We start from the raw sequence: 24,165 nt of genomic DNA on the forward strand, positions 1-24,165 counted from the left end.
GTATTTTATACATAAACACCAACATTAATGCACTACATACAACATAAAACACTAATATACATAAAGGGGTGGGGCACTCCATCACATATGCCCCCCTTTATGCACAGCACACCTGGCCTCAATGACCACCTCCTCCCTCAGTCCCAAAGTCCTGGTCGTAGTCCTGGCCCAGGAACAGAGGCAGCAACGGGCCAAAGGTGGCGGCCACGTTGGGAGGTCCTACTCCCACCCCAACGGCCGTAGTGGCCAAGGCAATCCTGGCAACCGCCTGGCTGTCTGTGGGGGTGGATTCCTGACCCTCCCCCCCTTCTCTGTAGCCGGCAGCTCCCTCTTATGGGTCTCAGACCACCAAATTCCCTGCAGCAAAAGTGCTGTGGTGGAAGGTGGTCTTCTGACCAATCCCCCCTTCTTCATAGACAGAAGCTCCCCTTTGTTGGACTCCGGCCACAGTATTTCAGTGGAAAAGCAGGGCTGACAGTAACCTCAGGCGAAGCAGTTCCAGCGACCCCAGGCGACGACGGCAGCAGTGGACCCTCGAGGGTGACGGCAGCAGCAGCAGACCCTCGGGAGGTGAATTCAGGAGGGGAGCCCCTGGCCACAGAGGCGGCAGCGGGAGTTCCACTTCTCCCTTGTACCCTGTAACTGTTAGCTCCTCAGGCAATGCGGAGCAGCAGGCAACCCCAGGCGATGCATGACAGGCATCCTTTGGCGGAGCGAGGCAGGCATCCTTGGGCGGAGCGAGGCAGGCATCCTTGGGCGGTAGAGGCAGAACCAGCAGGTATTCACCCTCTGCTGGTGGAGGTGGCAGAGACAGAGGCAGCTCCTACTGCTCTGCTCCTGGTGGTGGAAGCAGTGGAGGTGGGAGCAGCGTGTAGTCTCCTGGTGATGAAGGTGGGAGCAGCGTGTAGTCTCCCCCTGTTGCAGGGGACTAGTGTGGCTCTCCCTCACTTGCAGGAGACTGGCGCGGCTCTCCCTTTAATCCTGGGAAAGTGGTGCCTGTGTCCGTGCTGTGTGCAGGGAAAATAGTGCTCAGGGGGTAGTGCTGGCTCTGTGGTGGCAGCTCCTGGTTCTCTTCACCGCGTGGTAGGAATGAAGACAGAGGCAGCTCCTGCTCCTCTCCTCGCGAGGGTGGTGGTGAAACCAGCAGGTATTCTCCCTCTGCTGGTGGTGGGAGCGACAGGTAGTCCTCCCACAGTGGTAGAGGTGGAACCAGCAGGCCTTCTCCCTCTGCTGGTGGTGGTGGGAGTTACAGGTAGTCCTCCCACAGTGGTGGAGGTGGAACCAGCAGGACTTCTCCCTCTGCTGGTGGAGATAGAAACAGCAGGCACTTTTCTTCCGCTGTTTTCGTCTTGGGCTGTGGACCTGGGGGCTTCCCTTTCTTGGGCTGTGGACGCTCGGCGTTCTCCCTCTTGGGCTGTGGACAATCGTGCTCCTGCCCCTCAGGCTGTGGAGGCGAAACCAGTAGGCATTCTCCCTCTACTGGTGGAGATGGCAACGATGGCTCCTCTCCCTTTGGTGCAGATATCTCGACTGGACCACAGATTTTGAATTACTAGAACCATCCTAGTGTCTGACTCCTACTGTGTGGTAGTTATGATCTACAGAAAAATATAAATGAGAACAGATTATTATATGTCGTACAAAATGAGGACTCTTATAAACTGATCCTATCTGTCTGTCTGTCTGCTAAAATCTATGAAGTGAACATGATAACTTGCATCATTTTGTATAAGGACCCATAAGCGTGAAAGTTGTCATGGCTTGAATTGCAACTGAATTAGAAAAAGAATACTGTAGAAACAACACACAGGGGAGCATGTATCAAAATTCAGTGTCATGATGCATATGAGGCAATTTTTAGGCCGGCGTAAACTTGGCGCTATGAACTTAGTGCCATCGCAAACGCTTGATACATGGCCCTCATTATTGTTTATGATAACTTTATATTTCAAGTTTTAATGCCTACATAAAAAGAAGTTTACATAGACTGTAAATTAGGAATTATGTAAACCCCAGTCATTTATAAATGCCCCTAGGTCCTAATATATTTTTGTATTGAGTAAATGCATTACTGTCAATTAGTCCATTAAAGTCTTTAGTATTAAGAGCATTTGCAGCTGTTACATTACTATTGCCTGTGTTCATTGGCTTTTTCAGTTTATTATACAGCTTAGGGCATTAACAAACAGCTGTTTGTATTAACTGCGCAGTTGAAAACCTTAATTTGCACATTTACTACAAAGAAAAAAAGGAGAAGAATGTATGTTGTTTAAAATTAGAAAAGATGTGACTGCAAAAAGAATATTCTGTGAGTATTTATGTAATATCACAGTTCAGAAAAAAGTGGCATTTGACCTCAGATGTGAACAAACAAGTGTCAAATGTAATTTTAAACCTGTTCACATTTCATATCAGAATGATGATATGTAAACAATTTACAAGGAGAGTTGTCCTTCGCCAACAAGATATGTCATGTCAAGATTATTTGTGTTGTTAGATGACAAGATTTAAAGTTATCTGATATTTCAAGTATCTCATATTTCTCTTGATTCCTGGAATTGTTATGATTTGGTTTGGAAGCTTTTGGGAAATGTGAATATATACTGACATAAAAAAAGAGAGAGATAATAGAAAAAATAGATGCGGTTTATCCATGCTGCACAAGACACAGAGTTGGTGTGTTTGTGCTCATTAAACATGCATCATGTTAAATCAAAATGCATTTTGTTGTATTTTGACCATGCTTCTAGCAAAGACCACTGATTGCCTTGTAGTTTTATAAACCAATTAGAAGCCTTGGATGGGATACTCCACTAAATCAAGAGTCAAATTGCAGAGCTAGGTGAGAAATTGCTCAAGAGTCATGCATTGGGCAGCCCTGGTGTAAAGGATACTGGATGACTGCATGAAGTACTTTGTTACTGTACTTTGACCCATCTTGTTGGGTTACCTGAGCAAATCTTTTGTGCATTTTCAATTTACATCCAAATTAAATTCCAGCGATCAAAGTGCAACTTGAAATGACACCAACTTGTTGTCAAAAGACTGCAGGAGTCAATATTGACTTGCTCTCCACAAAATAAGTAAACAGTCATTCAAATAGTACCAGGAGGAGAATTACACTTGAGTTAACTAGTAAGAATATAGTTTCTTAAAATCCTGTTTGATATAAATATTTGCTAATTATATATTGAGACCTTTGTTTTCAAGACCCATGGTAATGACCAGTCAAGAATAAAATGATAGATGTAAGCAAAATACAATATAAAAGATAATGTCTAGTCTACACATACATTAGACAAAGCCACAGTTACTGTGCCCTAAGAATACTAACAACCAGACTTGGGATAAATATAGTTATAAATTTAGTTTGTGAAAAGTAACTCTTATTTGAAAATATTTAAATATGGTTTATGAAGAGCAATTTATTGTTTGAAAATATTTAAATATGAGTAAATTAGTTGTAATACAACAAAATACTTTAAACTCTTCATAAATATGTAACTGTAACATACAGCAGCCTAATTATGATCCTCTTTTCTAAGCAGGTTAAGCCTTGTCCTTATTAACCACTGAATTCTCTTTTGCAAACTGTTCTATTTCAATTAGATTTAATTCGATCAATTAATTGAAATATTTGGGTATTTTCTTTCAGTGAGTAAATATTTGAAAACAATGAAATATGGTTAACCACTGGTGTAATGGCCTGTTTTAAGTTATTAAATTGATCATGTTTAGCATTTTCCTCGTTAGAAATCTTCCTCAACCACCATGTAGTAATTGCAAGACTTGGCACATAATTATTCATATATGGTAATAATTAGGTTTTAGTTTTTGATTATTCATTAACTATTTGGGGAAAAAAAAAAATATATATATATATAATATATATATATATATATATATATAGATATATATATATATATCAATATATATAATATAACTTACATATATTTAAATATTTTCAAATAGTATTTGTTTTCTGCAAAAACATATTTTCAAATAATATTTGACTTTGTGCAATTAATATTTGAATATTTAAAAACAAAATTGATTTATTCAAGCATATATATTTAAATATTTCAACTATTTGAAATAGTTGGTGTTTACAAATAAAATATTACATACAACTATATTTGTCCCAAGTCTGCTAACAGTACACATTTATAAAAAAAATAAATAAATAAATAAATAAATGTGAAATGCTGTTCTGTTTTATTTGGTGGCAAAATATACGGTACAAAAATATATTTTTAGGGATGTTTTTCAGAGCTGGTTGATGTTTTGATAATTAAAACATTTCATGTAAAATAATGAATGCATGAATGAATGAATAAATGAATAAATGGCCTATGCAAAATGTATGAATGATAGTTTGGAATGACTAGGCTTCTAATTAGGAACAGGGTATGAGATGACAACCAAACCTTGGTTTTGCTGTCAGCATTTTGAGAACATTTTAAAATGGATTTAATAGTGTCTAAAAATACAAAAATATAACATATCTAAAACCGAGAGGTCATTGAGCTAATTTATACCAGATAACACTGCTGCGTGTGACTGCTGGCAGACCTATCCTTACAACCTAAGCAGCTACTGTCTGTAAAAGTTAGCTTGTGGGAACTCTCAAGTGAGAATAACATGTGCATCTGCTAAACAGGAAAGAATGAAAACACTAATTCTGGCACTGGAGACGAAAATGTAAACCACCAAGCTTTCATATAGATCAGATACAAAAAAAGTACTGAAACGTATTTCAGGTGATCAGGGAAGAAAGAAACAACACAGCAAGGTCAAATACATCTTACAGGTATTGTTATAATTTATATGGATGTGAAGTTGTCTCTAAGTTTCTTTTAGTGTTTTTAAATTCAGCACTGTTGAGTGTTTAATAGTTATGGGTGTTTTATAGGTGAGTATCACTTTAACCCCTTCATATACCATGTAGATATTCACCAAAAAAAAAGAAAATGTCTATTTAAAACAAAAAGCAATGGAAAATAACTAATGGGGTTATATTTTCTGAATATAGCCCATTCTATGAAAAACTAAGATGTTTTCTATGGAATTCATTGAGGAATGAACATCATATAAAACTGTCCCTGCACCCAAATATTTTTAAATATATATTTTTTTAAATTATGTCAATTGGAAGTCAGTTTAATAATAAGCAATTTTTCTGCAACAGGATTTATGCATTTCATACTAAAACATGTCTTTGCACCTCAGTGAAGCACATGCATCTATGCACATATATGTTTAACTACAGGTCATAGCAAGTTCTGCCTGGGTAAGGGTGGAATGAATATATTACCAATCCATATAAATGTCTGGCAAGGTAAATGGACATTTATCAATCCACCAACCTCACCATGTAACTTTTTTTCCAATTTTGGTATTTCTGATTGATTAGACAAATAAGCCCCTTGACACTGTCATGCAGTACCTGGGTAGGAACCTATCCAGGTCAGGGCCCGGTATCATGTGGATCGGCTACACAATTTGACACTTCTTTTGATAAAGCAGGGTTGACCTGGGTGACAGACACAAGTAAACAATGCGTGTATCAGTGCCCCGGAAGCAGATTGTTACGGATGCTTTCATCCAAGCTTCTCTGGATTGAACCGTCGGCCCAAATACTGATTAGAGCTCTATTTGTTATTATTTCTTCATCCCTACTGCAATCTGGATCATGGTGTGTCTCAATCAACAAAAATATGGCTAAACAGAATAAACTGAAATGTTCCTTGTAAAAGTGAAACCTTCACGTAGGCATGGCTGTAATTTCGTCAGTTTACCAACATCCATCACACATTTTGTCTCGCTCAAACCGGATCAAAGCGTGTCAACCCACATTGGAAAATGCAGTATATAGTTAACAACTTTGATGTTCATTGTTAAGTGTTATGGGTAATTTCAAGGAAATTAGTATCTGTTACAGTATACGTAGGGCTTTTTTTGGTGTGTTTTTTGCAGTTTGGGGGGGGTTATCGTTTTTTGTTTGGCAAAATTGGTTATTTTTGGTTATTAAACCACTCAAACACATACATTTTCAGTTTCTATAATACATTGAATGTACAGTAGTTTCACTAATACATATACAAACATTAACTTACTGTGGTAAAGTGAAGATATCCACATCAGGATTCTGGCAATGTAGAAATGTGGATACATTTTGAATACGAGAATTGTGAGAAGAAACGGATTTAATTGGACATCCATTACTACCCACGTATCTGTCACACTAGATTTCAGGTTTTGTTTTTACCGCCCACTGTATCGTATAACTATACCGTACTGTGATAATTAATCTCAGCATACAAGAAGTTATTTACATTTTTTCCGAAGATTAAACCTTCATCATGGTACTACATCATGGATTAAGGTTTGATTATGTATCTATAATAGCAATAATAATAATTAGGCACACATCGTACATGTGAAAAACTTTAATGCTCATTAGTAGAAAACTGTACAGCAGTTTTATATTTACAATAACTTTTTTCGGTTAATCACTGATTAAAACCGTAAAGCCATGCTCTTGTTTGTGTTCGTGGTCGTTAAGCCCGTTGTTAACCAGTGGTGTATTGACACAAATGTCATGTATTAAGTAGTGCACAAAATTCATGATTAGCCATCTGCAAAGTATTTGCACACTTTCTTTATGCTGAGAGTCATGACTGATTGACATTATTTTAAATATGTTGCCAAAACCCACGTTTATCAGTTTAAAAAATTAAAAACCAAATCTTCTAAATAGGTCTCCGGGGGGTATTAAAACCGAAAACATCAAGACCTAAGTATACTATATACTACTTTATCTTTTCTACAAACTTAGCAAACTTCTGGATCAAAGTGGCAACAAAATACTATATAATTTGTTCGGTAGAGATGATAACAGGGAGTGCTGTATTGGCATTTGTGCTTCCTCAGCGTTTGGGAGGAAAATGTAGATACTTTCTCATCTTGCTTCAGTGGACTCTACTAATAAAATGGAGCAAAATAGATTAAATATTAAAGGGGCACTATTGTATATACCAGTACTGTAGTTCAGGTATCTGGACAAGTTCAATTGAAGTTATTCTGGTCACTAACACCATAAGTCTATTGTGTACTTGTTTGTAACAGAATCCTTACAAAGGTCTTTTTTTCACAATTTGAAAGTAACTAGTACTTGTTAATTGGATCAAGGCTGAAGTTTGGAGTGGATAAAGTAAACAATGCAAACTGCAGACACCATCAGTTTCCTTTGGGCAGTGAAGTGTAGTTTGTTCAATTTACACTTCACAACAACATCTGATGGGCTTTGTCAGTGCTGCACAAAGTAATTAAACCTGAAATCAATAGCAGGCATTTGTCATGTTTACAGCCGCTCTTTCTGCTGGGTTAAACTCATCAGTTTAGTGCTGTTCTGTTTTACTGCAGAGACACACTCCATTCTTTCTTCAGGTACAGTTGAGATATTGTCCAAGAGTAAGATGGGCAGGCACGATGGACAATTACGTATTGTAATTTATTTACTGGCTTTCCTCAACGGTATTTGATTAGCATTATCTGTCGCTGCCTAGTTCTGTTAACAAAAAAATCCTAACCCTTTTAACAACACCAGATTCAGAGATGGAGGACAAGCTTGACTAAAATCAACAAGTCAATAAATAGATACACTTTCTCCACATTAAGGGTCAATATAGCTTACATCCAGTTGTAGGTTCAAACTGAATGCATCTTCATACAGTTGATTGATAGAAGACTAGCTTATCGGCTGTGCATGAAGTAGCTATTGTAAGATATGATTAGCATTTGTTACAGCCTATAGCAAGGAATTCAACTGTTCTGACAGTAATTCCTTTTACACTTTGAAACATAACTGAAATTGTACATTGTATATTATAATGACTACTGGGTTCAGCTAAGTTAAAGGGCACATAATGACCACTTTTAAACTTTTAAATTGTATTCCCTGCCTCAAGATGGCTTCCCATTTACCCTCTTGGACCTCTCAGGACTACATTTCTCATCATCCTCTTGCTCACTGGTAAATTCATCTCAGTTACATATGTGAGCAGGAGGATGGTGGGAAATGTAGTTCGAGAGGTCCATGCAGGTACATGGGAAGCCATCTTGAGGCAGGAAATGCAATTTCAATGTTTAAAAAAGTGGTCATTATGTGCCCTTTAAGTTGTAGTTGTAGTGGGTCCATGTAACACAATAAAATAAAAAGGTCCATAGCGCTTTAAGGTCTTAAAATACAATTTGAAAAGGAATGCACCTGAAACCCCCACTTGTGTTGTACTACTGCTAATCAAGCAGCCCTGTGAGGGGGAGCTTATAGTTTTGTAAATCCATCGTTGCTCATTCAATAGCCCATATCTCAGGGAATTCATATTTTTAATGTTATGATTCGCTAGGTCAAGTTTAATATTTTTGACGGTGTCGTGCAAGAAAAATTAAATCAGATGTATATAAGTTTCTAATTCTAAGACCTATATTGAGGTTCTTGGATGATTTTACAGGTTAAAGTGTTAACAGGATGAAACAAAGTGAAAGCATTGATTTACACTTTCAACTCATTTGTGAATTAATGTATTCAAATAAAATGAGAATGTCTTCCTTTTTTTCATAGTCTGCGCTGCAAAACTCCCGCCAAAAAAATCTAGAACTTGCCCTGGAGTATCGAGCTCTGCAGAAAACCTTCCTTGAGACCAAGAGTAGGCTGGTGTGCAGCTATGATAAAAACGTCCAGAAGAGTGCGTCCCTGCAAGATCACCAGCAGGTAAGATTCCACAATAAAAATAAAAAAATAAAGATGATCCAGACTCAAGCGTTTAATGTTGTATTCAAAAGTTTGATTTTTTTTGTTTGTTTTTTTCTCAAAAAAAATAACATTTAATAACATTACAATGTTGAAAACATAATGAAAAGTTGGGGACAAGATTTTCAGAAAACTTTGACACTTAATCAGTCATCTATAGCCCGTGGAACAGTTGAACCAGCATTACATTATCTGAGTGAAAACCAGGTTAAGGCTAAACTACCCAGATGGGGCACTAAAACAGTGTAAAACGCTTTGAAAACTATACCACACAATTCCTCAGCCTCTATATATTAAAAGGCATGTTATCATTATATGAGTTCATGCTTCTCTGCTTCTTTATTCATGTAGTATAATTAGACGTTTCTCATTGATTTAATGCCCCTTCTGGACAGGTTTGTCTTGGTCCATGAGTATTTTGATTTAAAAGAAATATATAAAAATGTACAATTATTTTTAATATATAGACTATAGTGTTGGAGTAATCATGTGGTATAGCTTTTAAGATGTTTGACATTGTTTTAGTGCCCTGCCTGGGCAGTTTTGTCTTGGTCCAGAAGGATTTTAATGTATTTTTAAAAAATGTGAAAATTATAATAACTCGTCTTAATATGTATGTTAAGGGCGAAACGTGTTGTTCTGGTGAGTCTAGTTTTCCCTGGGCCAATCTAGTTTCGCCAAGGGCTTCTGGGCAAATCCTGAAGTTACCCCTTTTTTCAGCACTCGCCTGGTCAAATTGGGTGAATCTTGATTGGCCCAGAACTTGAAAAAGATGACTAGGCGAAACCCATTTTTTCAACAGTTTTCACTGAATTTTGGGACTAGCCCAGACGAGTCTAGTTTGGTCCAACACTTCAAAATCAATGCTTGGCAAATCTGATCTGGCCAGTCTAGACATCCCGTTCAGCTCAGCACTGGGCGAGCCTACCTGCTCAATTGGTTGCCTAACAATGTGTGTGCAAGAACCAGCGACAGGGTTCTCCCTGTCACAATGTGTGACTGTGAAACTGTATATTTTGTAAGTTTATTAGGACGCAGTATTTTACTTAAAGATGTAAAATATTCAGTAATAGTTTTTAGGGTCGCATGCATGTACAGCACAACAGTGACACAGTGTGTGCAGTCTTGATCTTTGTGATCTTTTTTATTTGATATATCTATTCAAGACTTTTAGGCCTCCTTCCCAATACAGTACATCTGTAGCACCCTGAGTTTGATTTGATACACAAGCTTCACACTTGTGTGCCGTAATAAAAATTAGTATAAAAGGAGTTGAAAACTTTTGGTTCATTATAAAGTGGCTTGAAGTGCTTATGGAATGTGCTATTTTATGTTCGCAATAACATACGTCAAGGTGTGTGTGTTGTGGCTTTGCAGCAAGCTAGGTGATTGTGGTGCTCAGCTTTGCTGAGTCCCTAACAAGTATCTAAAATCGCTTTGAGGGGGCACTGTCCCTCATGCTGCTTTATCTAATTTTGATTTTGTTACAGTACTTAACACATTTTTAAATGTGAAGAATGATACACAAAAACTAACACTGACCAGCGTCAATAGTAGGGGGTGTAATATGTAATAATAAGGTTTTAAATTGAACAGAGGTGCATTTCCGCTTCCTATATTCTTCATTATAATACCAATCTGGCTGCTTATTTTGCTTGCTAGGACTTATTTTGCTGGCTGTACATTACGCCACCCATGGATATATGTTCCAAGAAAAAAGCTTGTAATTTCATGAAGAAACATACCATGCTACTGTAAAATGGGATATTTATTCTAAAGGCCATTCAATATTTTATAAATTGTGCTACTCTAACATTTAATTTGAATATTTTAATGTTGCAGATGTAGCTAGTTTACTCATAATTAGACATCTTAGCCCTCACGATTAAATGTCTTTCGTTACCTTTTTTTTATTTCTGGGTAACCATGTCCACATATTTATGCTTTGAACAACCTGTTAAAAATAGGGCATTCCCCACTGGATTAAGTTATTCCTTCGTATGATACATCTGAGAATTTACATTTAGCTTGTATGTATGAAATACAAGGATTAGGATTTAGAATCTTAGCAGCTGTTTTAGTGTTGAATTAGCATTTTTATTGATAATTCCTCCGCTTTACTTTTATTCAGAATGTGAGGATTTATTTGTATAATCCAATGATCTCAGTTCTTAACCCGAATCTCTGACCAAAATACTTAAGAGGTTTTCATCTTTTAATATATTTGTTTTTATTCCCATCCACTAACTTACCTTTCTCACACAGCCATCAAACAAGATGAGTCTAAAGTTTGCAAGAAACATTTGCCATTAGCTTCATGTGAAAGAAAAAGATTAAATTTGAGGATAATCCTACCTATAGAGCTTATTCTGTTCCTAGCCATCATCTGTGACAATGAAACGCTCATCTGAAAGCACTGAGGCATCCTATCTAAAAGCATAAAACATATTACATTTTGGGGGGGGGAAAAAATAAATTCAGATTGTTTCAATTCTGGTAATATTGCTTTTGTCACCTTGCAAATCAGAAAAGGCTGCTGTTTCATTATAAGAGGAAAAACATCAGACTAGCTATAAAAACCCATTTGTATACGATGCTGCTGTATGTTGCATGCTAATTTGGATTAATACTGTCCTTAAAGTTTTCTTTGGACAATGTAAGGCGGTCAGCAAGGAGTTGACAGTGCTTTTTCTTTCCCTGGGTGAATGATGGTAGTAATAAGTCGGACGGTGGACAGCACCCCTGACAAAGGCGCCAGGGGATGCAGTGGTAGTAATGGAAGGTGCTAAAGCAGCAGTCTCGCTCTGTTTGCTTGCTCACTGCTTTGGGCACTGCGCCAACCTCATTGCAAATATTCAAGTGTATCAGAATTATTAGAAGACAAGGCCATCTCATTTACTTCCTGTTGCAACATTTTTGCTGTACCATACTTTTAGAATGGATAGATTTTTCTTTTTTTTCATAAACAGTGACCTTTGTAAACATACCAGATGTCTACAGTATACTTAGTGTTTCCGGTTTATTCTGAATTTTACTGAAAAATTACAGGATTTTTTTTTTTTTTAACTGGACATCGATTTTTATTGATTTATACATGATGTTTGTTTTCAAGGAAATACACAATAATTTGATTAAAACGCTGTTTTATTTTGACTCAGACATTGTAATAAGCAGCCCTACACTGTATCCTAGGATACAGCAGATGTTTAGAAGTCAGAGGATCAAATAACATTCAACTGTGGTTCTCTGTCACTTCACAGACAGACTATCACCTGATTATGTTGGCCAATCAAAGTCTGATTATTGTCGCAATTGCTTGGCATAGTAAATACTAGCTTGATAAAAAACAAAATTGAAATACACAAAAATATAATATTTTTTGTGGGTGAGGAATGGGGAGAAAACATAAATCCATTTATGAATATTCAAAAGAAAATGAATGTTTTGAAAAGTACAAAAAACAAAAATAGCAGAAGTGGGTCAGATGAAGCAGAGGATGCACAGCGCTGCAAATACTGCAGCACTGAGGTACATGTTCACGCTGAAAAATGAAAGAACATATTGAAAAGTAAGCGACACATTAAACTAAAACGAGAAAGTGAACTGAGAGACAAGCAATTCATTTATGCAAGTTTTACACATGCTTTAATAAGAAGAAAGCGCAGAATGACTGTGTTAATGAGTTTGTCAGAGCTCTGTGCTTTGCTGGACAGCCACTGTTTATTGCAGAGGTATGTATTGGTGACTTTGTGTGACAGTACTGCCTGTCCATCAGCTAAAACACTGCCTAACGGCAACAATCTTAAAGCGTAAATATTTGACTGAAAATGGTGATGCTTTAGTTGGTAAACTTACATTGAACGCATTGATGGAAATGTCCAATGTGATTTTTGACGTGTCTTCCGATGGCTTGCACCACCCAGTTCTGGCATTTTTTTTTATTATGATTTCAAGGCGAATAAAACTGGCTTGTTTTGTGCTGATGTCATATTCATACCATCTGTAGATACTGTTTAAGTCAGCACAGCAATTGCCCAAATTTTCGCAAAGTACCAGTTAACTTGGGAAAATGTGGCTTCGACTTGCACAGATTTTGTGCTTTATCAGACAGGGACATTAAACCTAATCAGAAACCAGAACTACTACACATCATATTCCACATGTAAAGTGTGTTTCAATTAGAAACAATTTTTTACTGATTTTATCCCTATTTTAATAAATGTAAAATAAACAGAAACGCAGAACACTAAGTATACTGTAGCATTTGACCCTACTAAATACAGTTAAACAGCTACTTCCTGGTATATTTATATTATTCCACACTGCCTCATTATTAGAAAGTTGCTACTATAAATAGTTTGGAACTCAAATGTATGCAAGGCCACCCCTATCCTCCAAACAAAAAATAGTGTTAAATTCATTTTTTGAAAACCAGCATTGTGAATACTTGTGTGAAAGAAGACTCATTCAACAGTAACATTTAACAGATTTATGGTCTATACATCTACTGCCAGCCTAATACTGGAAAAGCACATCAAATGTAAGAAAATATAATTTGCATTGGTGGGTTGTCCTGTAATACGCTTTATCATATTTCCTCAATTCTGCGGTTTGTAGTGGCTTCTATACAGTATTTTCTTTCCAAAATTAGAAAAAACACTGAGAGGCGTGAATTGCAGTGTTTGCTAAAAGCTAATTTCATTATGATTGTAGACTGCATCTCCAGCAGGATGCAGGGATGCCAAGTATCCTAATGCTGGCAGTAGGTTGAGGTCTGCTAAGCAAATAAGGGTGGGGGGTGGGGGGCAGTAATATATTAAAATGCTGTATTGGCCATCATTTTGCTTTAATTTATGTATCTAGTTTGTTTTATTGTTGTCTTCTTTGGTCTTGTGGATTGTTCTGCCCGAAGAACAACAATATTAATCATAAGAAATCATGTTAGTAACAGTTAGAGTTACAAAATTTCACTGAATCTTATCATGTATAGAGATGTCCCACATGTGCACAGAACACTACAGCACAGTTTGAAAGTTTTGTATGTTTAATAGCAATTACTGAAGTGTGATCTTCATTTTTGTGATTTGTAGTAAGCTTAAAGGTTGTCTATAGAGTGTTACTACTTACATTGTAAGTTCACTCAGCTTTGCTTTGCAGTTCTGTCACACAATCTGCACAAGATAACCTTTCTAATACAATAAGAGACACATTACACACAACCTATCAACTTCTAACAACATGTTTCATAATAATTCTAAGGGTGGGCTATAAGAAGCTTTATTCTTAAAAAGGTTAGACTGCCAATAACTGTCGCTGTTTTTCACAATTAACCTAGGCTATGTGTGATATTATCCAATGATAGCACACATCCTTATTTTAGATTGCTGTATTGGAATGGTGACTTGTTTTTGGTGTCACCTTTATGGTAAACCTCAACCAACTAATAAATAAATTTTAGGTTAAGATATTTACCAGAGTTTGAGCAGTAATACAGTATAAAATAAAAAAAAATATAAAAAGAAAATCTAATTTAATTCCTGTAAAACAACTTTTATGAATTTGTATATTATCTTATATTATTTTCCTGTCACTGCAGCCTAATAATTTATATCTAGGGTAATTAAACATGGCATTGTAAAGACAAGGGCACTCAACAGACTATGAAGGTTATTGCCAACAGGTAGTGGCCATTTTGTCTACAGTGCATTTCAGAGGCAGCACATTCCCTACAAATAAGAAAAGTTTACCATAGCTCAGCATCTTTTAACAACAACAAACGGTGGCACAGACAATTCACTAATATTGCATGATTGAGTTATTAGGCACAGTCCGGATATACTATAAGCAGCTCTGATAAGTAAAAAGTTATTTGTTTAATAAAGTTATTATTTCTTTCCCTTAATACGTATGTCATCCTTGTTTTTTTAATAGAAGAAATAAGGACTATTTTTCTCAAACTTCTCTCAGTGAAAGGACATCCGACAAATCATTACAAATTCAATGTAAATCTAGGTTTTAAAATGTTTTGAAGAAAATAATAAGAACAGGTGTTTTCTAATAGCGATAGTGCCCTTTGGATGAAGGCTCTGCTGTGTGGTAGTGGACTTTGTGGGATATGTATGAAGTGTTTGTGATGGCATTAACTCTTTGCAGTCCATTTATTCAGCGCTTGTCAGGCACGTGCTGTTTATTTTACATGCTCTATTTAATTTTTTTTTTTCAGAGTAAAACAGGTTTAAAAGACATTGAATCACAAAAGGACACTCAGTACTGTATCTACAGCCAAGCCTCACCCCTTCTTTGCTGTATTTTTCACATACCTCTTTAGAGACATGCATACTGATAAATCCTCTCCTTCTCACTCATTTTATCACCAAACTCCCCAATAATGCGATCCAAGTCATTATTTTATTACTATAACATCTCAAAAAGCTCTGCAAATGTCTGTGATATTCTTTGAGTGCTGGATGCAGAAGCAGCTACCTCCTTTGTTATGTCCGTGTTATCTCTGTAGTGGACGGGGATATGAGATACGCCCCCTTTTTTCGGTTTCATTCGGCTTCTGTCAGTCTCACTTGGCCATTGAAAGTTTTTCTCTGCTTTTTCTGGAGAAAAAACATCTAGAGACCTGTGCTTTACGTCTTTTTGATGATGTCGGACAGGTAAGGGAAAATTGTAATGTCTGACTTGGTCCAACAAAGGACCACAAAGGATTAAGGCCATAGCGCCAAGTTCACACTGGCCTTAAAATTGCTCTGTGTGGGTGTGGCCAAGTGGTGAGTGCAGTGCTGTGCAGGTACAAAGCACACAGACAATTACTTTCAGGTGCAGGGGTGTTTATTGATAATAATAACAATGTCCAGAGTCCTAAGACAAACACCTGTAAATAATAAATGCTGCAGTGATACAGCGGTGTGTATCACTCGTAACTATAATACCTGGGTTTGACCCACAACCAAAAGTCCATGTTTTACACACACCTGCACGAAACACAAACACAAGACAGTGAGTGAAATTAAGTGCTAGTGGTGATTACAGTACTGCATGAAATGCTGGGGTGAAAAATTATGTCCAGGTTAATGCTGGCTTGTACTCCAGCTCCGGATCGTGTTACTGATAATCTAAAATGACAAACAACAACAACAGCCGACAATTTACAAACACTCACAGTTCTCAGCAGTATGATTACTACTTTTAGGTTAACTCCAACCATTTACAAAGGAGCAGATTACTTTGCGACGCCCCTATTTTACACCCTCGCTCATCCAATGCGCGAATGTCACGCCGTTTCCCGTTTGTGACAGTGTGCTTGTCTTACTCAACAATAGGCCAGATCAGGCCTAATGGAGGAAGCACGTGGTTGTTATTATTAATTTATTAACCACAAGGCAGCAATACACTCGACGGTAAACTGGAGGGTTAGATTTTTTTTTTTACTGAGAGCAATAATCAAAAAACAGGTCGAGGTCGCCCAGACAGCGACAGCAGAGCGGGCTGGACTCGCTGGAGGGTCGTGTTCTCCCTTCTGTCTTTTTTTTTTTTTTTTTTTTTTTTTTTTTTTTTTTACAACTGCAAAAAGCAGAGGAAAATTATAGAAAGAACATGCAGCAAGCTGCAGAGGTTTGTAAGCAGACTAGAATCTAGAATCAAATAGACTAGAATCGCCACACGATGTAGGCTGTTGAAGAAGAGTTTTTGTTTTTTTTAAACGAAACGCAGTTGCTTAGCGTTATCTCAGCCTTCGGTTGCCGAGTCTCTGATTCCGGAGAAGTGGAAAGCCTACTTCCAGCAAATAATTGCAAGGGAACGCCAGAAAAACTTGATAAAAGGAGCTCTAAAAGAGAATCACAACTGGAAAAACATTAGCTATACTCTTACCTACCTGTCGGTGAAAGGCAAAAGAGACGGACAGCTCCACACAGTGACTGTTTATTACCTCGGTGAGGCAGGACCAACAACGTCACTCCATGGAGTGGCCTATCGGTAGCTTTGATATAAAATGCTCAGCGAATACCCAACGAGCAGGCATATCCCAGAAGTATCATTGGCGGTTAGAAAGACAAAAAACATACTTTTGAACATACTGAAAAATGTTTCAGTAATGACAGCTTTATCAATTGAAAACAAAAATATTTTATAACACACTAAAGGAGAAGTGATATATTTTGTTGGACAAACTAAATAATAATTATTCACAAGCTTTCAAGACCTCAAAGGTCTCTTCTTCAAGTGAAAGTAGGAAAGTGAGATTGAAATTGAGATTGAGATTCAATCTCTCTTTCCTACTTTCACCTGAAGAAGAGACCTTTGAGGTCTTGAAAGCTCATGAATAATTATTATTTAGTTAGTCCAATAAAAGGTATCACTTCTCCTTCTCTTTGTCTATCATCTCTGGACTAATACGGCTACCATTTAATCTATCTATAACACACTAAACAAACTTTAAACAAAGTACTTTCCCTCAGAAATGTTTTGCTTGTGAGGCTACTGTGACAAGTGCTGCACTGTAACAAAAATAAGGACATTTGAAGGATCCATTGCCATGCAGTAGTAATACCCTAGATTTCCCATATGGTTAAGGCTGTATTTTTTTCATGGTTTTCACAGATTTCAGATTCCTGTGAAATTTACTTGAAGACACTACATTGCTTCCAGATAAAGAATACAGTAGCATTGTTTAGAAAATATAAACTATGTTATTGTTTATTTGTACAGTATCCTTTTCTCATAAACCCCCCTCCCCCCCCTATAGTTTAAAGTTGTCTGCTCTCAAAAATACACTTATAACTGAGATGAGGCTAAATTAATCCATGCTAATACATTATTGGTACATGATGTACAAGAAAAAACAGATCACACACATTTTCCTAGTCTAATTATTGCGCTTAGAAATTTGAGTGTAAAAACATTGACCTCTTTGGTCATACCTAAGTGAATCATGTTTGAACCATTCCCAGTAGGGGCTGAATTTATTCACCTCTTGGCATGCTGGAAAATCATTTTGAAGTCAATCATATGTGGCCATTCTTTGATCGCTGCTGCCCACCCTTTCTGTATTTTTCAGCAGGGAGCTGCAATCAAACTAAGTTCCCTACAAGGGCTGCTGTCGAACCTCAGGCTTTCTCTGGGCCCTCTGCTCTATTTAATCATTTACCACATTAATTGATACTGAACCCTTACTGCAAAGCCCCCCCCCCCCTGTTTGCAGGGAAATGTTTTGTGATACTGAAATGAAGTTTATGTGCAGTAACAGCCTAATAAGCCAGTAGCTTTAGCCGCTTATTAAAGTCAAGCATGTGTCTTTGTTTCATGTTGCTAATGATGTGGAACCAGAGAGGCCCGAGTTTTTTGCCTGGACGATGTGGGAGCGAGTGCTGAGAGCTCATTACTTGGCTCCCCATTGGAATCCTGCAGGCTTCTGCTCATTGAGGAGACTGTGGGGGCTTTGACAGAATTATTATACTGAATATTTTTAGACTCATTAACTATATTACCAAAGCAAAACATATCTTCCCAAAGATGCAAATGGTTGCAGCTACTATGGATTTGCTTTAGTTCTTGCAGTAACAAGATCATGTAGTGACTGGAAATAAGAAAAATATTTTTTACGCTTAAATGTTTTACTGTAAAACTTGTATATCACAGCAGTATGTCCTTTTGTTAACCTTTAAATGCTTTACTGTTTAACTGTTTACATTAAAATTCATGAGAATGCCACAGTGCAGTCACATAGATAAAGCTAAGCTTTCTTTATAAACTATAACCTACACTGGACAAAGATTAAATAAAAAGAAAATATTTAGCAACTTCTGTCATGTAGAAATGTAGAAATATTTTTGGAGAATAGATACAATGTAGATGTGGAAGGCCTCGAAATGACAGAGAGAGTTCAGGTTTTTAGTTGAAATGGTGTACAAATGTTTATTTACACAAACCAAACAAAAACTGTTCACAAAATTAATGGGTACTGTGTCTTAAAAAGATGACTAATTACAAAATTGACACCTTTCCCAGTAGAGAAGCCCACACATGTAGAAAAGCGTATTCAGCCATGTCTTTGTTTGTTCGCAGGACGGGGTGTCGCTGCTGCAACATAGGTATTGCTCTGCGATCTTCTGAAGCATTTGTTACCTTGTTACTCTGCAGGAGATAAAACATATGGGTTTACTGTGGCAACAGAGGACATGTGTGGCTTCTCTTTCCCGGACCCAGGAACACTGTCCCGACCGGCGGAGAGGCTGCCCCTTTTGTACACCTTGGCTCCACCCCGTACTCGATTACCTGGGCTTGGAACCAGGTGTACCTCGTTTCACTTTGCCAGCCTCTTAACAGGCCGAGTCATACTGAGTGTTAAGCCTGTAGTTGCCAGAGCCTGCTGAATGGACAGGTTCCCCCTGTCCCCCCTGCTGGTGGAAGGTGAACTTCTCACTGCAGGAATACCATCTACCCTGTCACAGTAGGATTTTCATTGTTTCATTTTATTGCAGTTTTGCCACATTAGTTCAGTCTGAGTGACCATGATTTCATTTTGATTGCACCAGAGCTTATTTTTGAATGCCTTATTTTGAATGCCATACTTTTTTGTAATGCACAGATGACATCAACTTTGTACATTTTTGCCACCATTGATTCCGCTGGGGATAATTGATCTTATACTAGCTAGGGAGACTTCTGATATATAGCAATAAATAAATAAATAAATAAATAAATAAATAAATAAAAAGATTGCCAGTTGTATATTTAGTCAGCATGTTAACATTGCCACTAGGATCAAGTTGAAATTGATTGGAAATCAGTCCCGTTAGCAGTAGAGTGATATCAACGTGATTTGAACTGGGATTAAACAACACAAGCCTAAAATACGGACTGAGAGAATTTGCTCCAAACTCAGACTTTCTGAAGAAGAAAGAGGACACTTAAATTTTTCAACTTGTTCAATTGTATGCTAAAAAGACCATGGGAAACTGAACCACAGTAGCCAGCTCCACATGATATGTAAAGTATAATCAACCCCTTTCAAAGAGTTTTGGTTAATTTAGAAAATGTTTTAACTGGCATATTTCAAAGTGTTAAATCAGTTTTGAAATAATCTATATATCTCATGATTATAGACACTAGAAACTGGATTATTTCACCCATTCAATACCTTTTGTTATTTATCCCTAACCTAGTGTATGCATAATATCTGCTGTTACCCTTAATTTTATGAGAATGAAGTGCTGTCAAGGTTAAATGTGTGGCAAAACTGGCAACAATAAATGCCGCAGTTCTGATGCACAACTTTTAGAAGAGAGTTGACTTTCAAGTAAGTTAAGCCCCTGCTTTCTGTATTCACAATTTTCAAGGATATACTTAGGCTATTAGACTATTTGAAAGGCCATGTTAATGTTGAACATTACAAACCAGATCAAAAAGCACATTGATATATGATCTAAAAAGTTTACTGTGTTTAAGTAATACAAATTTAATAGAACATAGTACAAGCTTGGTAAAATAGAGACAAGCATGGTAATGAACAAAGATAGTATGGTAAAATATAGTAAAAGGCATGGTAAATGCATAGTATAAGCTTGGTAAATTAGTGAACTAAAATCACCATGCAGATTTAACATGGTAAACTTGTTTTGATAACTACAGGTCATACTTTGTGTATATCTCAATGTGGTTGATCACTTACTTTTAGCAGAAATCTGTCAATGTCAAGTAGTGACAGGAGACACCTTGTGGTGCTGGTAATGCTACTTGCATGTCAGTCTCCCTGCAATGCTGTGAAACTAGCAGCATCAGCAAAGTAGCATGGAGTAGCATCAGCAAAGTAAAAATGTTTTTCATTTTTTTACAAAAATCATGCATGAATTTTGTTGTTAAATTACATTTTATAATGTATTTTGGTTACATATAACTTATTTTCTATGTTTTTGTAATTAAAAGAATACTTAAATACAATTAGAATGCATTTACTTTGTATTTAAAACATACAAATTTGATCTGATTGCCACTGAACAAGTCAAACCCTAAAATGTTCAAAGCCTCAACTGTTGAGCTAAGCAGTCTTTTGTGGTGAATTTTGGATTTGCAGCTCAAATTATCTCCCATCCCCCTAGTGCCCATTGGGACAATTAAGCTTAGTTTGTGTTTTGTTTTTTATTAACTGAATGTACTGAAAGTGCTACAGAGTTTCAACATTGCAATTGTCTGGTTTTCATCTCTACAAGTATGCAGAGTTTAATGAAAATTCCATGAGGTAAACAGTAAACAGGACAGATATTCAGTGTCCATCACTTAACGTTATAAAATAAACGCCATGGTCTTGCACACAATTGATTTACACCCAGGTTCCTCAGTCTCAGTCTTCTCCTACCTTTATGATAATTATGTTTTCATATTTCATTTATATACCTTTCAGTTTATTTCACTGTGACAGCATGCTTTGAGGTAGATGTTAGAATCCAGTTTGTTATTCAGTGTTAAATAAACCTAGTATAAGATATATTTTAGTACTAGTTTCACCCTTAAATAAGAAGAGCATATTATTTATTCCACTAAGACAAACAGCACAATTCATCATCTGACTACATGAAGGGTATCAACTGGAAAAGCACATGCAAAAGTCCTGTGAACAGGATTTGCCATGGTTTTGATCAAAGTCTGATTTTCTTTTCTCCTAACAAATTCAGTAATTTTTACAGAAGAGCGGTTTTGCAGCAATGTTTATCATTTATACAGCATATCCAAGTTAAGTTAAAGGTCAACAATATCTCCAGAATTAGTTAAGGTTATAAAGTTCTGATATATGCACATCCTTTTCTTGTTGAATAGAAATAATTTTTTCTAAGTTAATGTTCGGTTGAATAGCTAATGCAGTACTGTGTTGACCTAGCAGAAATTGTTTTTTAAAGGCATATTTTTGTTGTGTTTAAATTTATGTCTGAGAGTCCAAATATTTTAATGTATTACTTATATCTTCTAACAACTGGATTCAGAATCCGATACCTGTCTATATATGTGGCTATATTTGCAAAGCATTTGCTACGTTTGCACCATCGAGTCGTGGCTCCAGTGTGCTTGTGAATGTTGTCCAATAAAGTGTTGTGTTTGTGCCCCATTCGATTTGTGGGGTCCAATAACTTGTGCTGTTATTTCTACATTGTATGTCTTGTTATGTCTAAATGTCACCTGTTTTGCGGGGTTTGGGGGTATAAATGAGGCAGCTTGCGCACTTCTTTGTGCTGTTTTGTGGTGTGCTGACCTTGTGAATAAAATCTTGAAGAAGAACTTGTTGCTGGCACCTTTTTGTGTACCCCAGAACACTACAATAGATTTAAATATGCAACTGTGCATGTTTTACAAAGACTGGAATAACATATCACAACTGTTGCAGAACTCATTATCTGCTGTTTTGTAATTGATGTGTTTGCTATTAGGTAGAGCAATAATGCAAGAAAGCTTATGAATAACTGTGGATGAATTACATTTTATGGCATGCTTTAAAGGGCATGTAGCGGCAGATCCTACGTGGGTCCAATTTTTTATACCTGCTTGTGACCCGGCCCTGCAACCTGCTGCAACACCGTCTTCTTACCCTCAACCTGACCCCACCTGCTTTAATAAGACCTGCAACCCGACCCGAACTGACAAGTGTTTGTCCTTTACCTACTGCCTGCGTCAACTGGCTCTCTCACGCTCTTACATTCACATACAGATATCTCTGCCATTCTCCACAGATTGAGTTTAAACAATAGGCTATACAGTGCGGTAGCTTTCTCTAGTGGTCTGGATATATTTTAACATAGTATAATAACTATCTCTATTTACTGTACTATAAAATACCTGTCTATTTATTTTGTGCCACCAGTTGAAAGGGAGCTACACCTCTGGTTTAACAGAGATGTACCAGTTCTGTGGCTACTGTTTGCAAAAACATAATGACAGGTTTTAAAGCAACAAATCCACTCACATGTTCATTATTTTAATTCGCTATGATTCCAAAATAATTCCACACTTCTGAATTACCTGTCGAACTATTATTCACTTAAGCGATAGAGCCCGTCGATGCGGTATATGACCATGTGGTAGATGACCGCAACTGGAGTTATGCGTTAAACACTTTGCAAGATAGGTCTGTTGAGAATGTGTGTGTGTGTGTGTGTTACATGTATGGAGTGATTAAGAAGTTAATCAAACAGTGGAAAGCAAATAACAGGAGTTAACATATACAGACTACAAAGTCATCTTAGTTCCTGTCATGATCATGTCATGATCATCTGGTGCATTAAACACACCTGAGGTAGCTTTTTGATATTTGTTTTCTGGTGTTACACAGCCAGTTTCATAACTTGCCAACAAAGAATATGATGCAGTACAACATCTTTCTGAAATGTAGAATAAATATCAGCAATAATAATCATGATTCTCTTTGTGCACACTCCATACCCATGCTGTATCTATAAGGTGACCATATGGCTCTGTGTTCATTGGGACAGTTTGGGACAGTTCAGGCTTTTCAACTCTCAACCCAGTGCATTCTGATACATTTTAACTGTCTCAGGTACCATTCTTACCTTTAAGAAAAGCAGGGATACGTTTACCAGAATGCATTGGGTTGTGAGTTGAAAAGCCTGAACTGTCCCAAACTATCCCACTGAACACTGAGCCATATGGTCACCTTATGCATACAGTAGTTTCTACAAATAATCTGAAGACACTGGCACAGAAGTATGTAGTAATAAAATAATGGAGTAAAAAATGTGTTGCCAGGTTTTCAAAAAGCCACAAAGGTGAATCTTGCGCTATTTAATATCAGATGTGACATGAAGAGCGGGGCTTTTTCAAATTATTATTTAACATGTTATACAGTATTGCCCCCTTGCTAAAACATGCAGCTTATAGAAAAAAACATTGCCAGCTTCACAGAACATAAATAGAATGAAACAAAAAGTTAAATGTATATAATCATTGTGAAATTGCATTACTAAGAAGAAATGTACAATTTTGATGTGTACCATTGTTGTTTTGCATTTTTATTTTATCTAAGGAACCCAATTTAATTCCTGTATTGCTTTTTGGGTTTTTTGGTTTTTTTATTTTTTATTCAGACGATAATATTTTCCAAACCTACTTAGAAAATGTGTAGCAAGTAGCCCTTTTAAATGCTTTAGCTAGGTAGATTAATAGGGTGTTCTATTTAGAAAGTCCTTGTTATTTTTCTCCTTCAGCAGTTGATGGCTGAGTTAATTCTCTTTAGTTTTGTCATGCTCTGGAGCACACATTGCAAAGCTATGATAAGCTCTGTAAGAGGGAGAAAAAAAACAAAAGTGTCTTTAAACCTGCACTTAAAACTTTGTGCTAAAATA

General features: G+C 36.9%; 1 protein-coding gene across 4 annotated transcripts in view; it reads left to right on the forward strand.

Annotated features, from left to right (window-relative positions):
- The window catches only part of LOC121314421 (coiled-coil domain-containing protein 178), a 91,059-nt gene that overhangs the window by 43,529 nt on the left and 23,365 nt on the right, over positions 1-24,165 (forward strand). For all 4 annotated transcript variants that reach the window (XM_041247684.1, XM_041247685.1, XM_041247687.1 and 1 more), the window contains exon 17: positions 8,624-8,773. In XM_041247684.1, the coding sequence (XP_041103618.1) occupies positions 8,624-8,773 (150 nt within the window). The remainder of the gene's footprint in view (positions 1-8,623; positions 8,774-24,165) is intronic.

Source organism: Polyodon spathula, chromosome 4 (genome assembly GCF_017654505.1).
Source record: "Polyodon spathula isolate WHYD16114869_AA chromosome 4, ASM1765450v1, whole genome shotgun sequence".
Classification (NCBI taxonomy): domain Eukaryota; kingdom Metazoa; phylum Chordata; class Actinopteri; order Acipenseriformes; family Polyodontidae; genus Polyodon; species Polyodon spathula.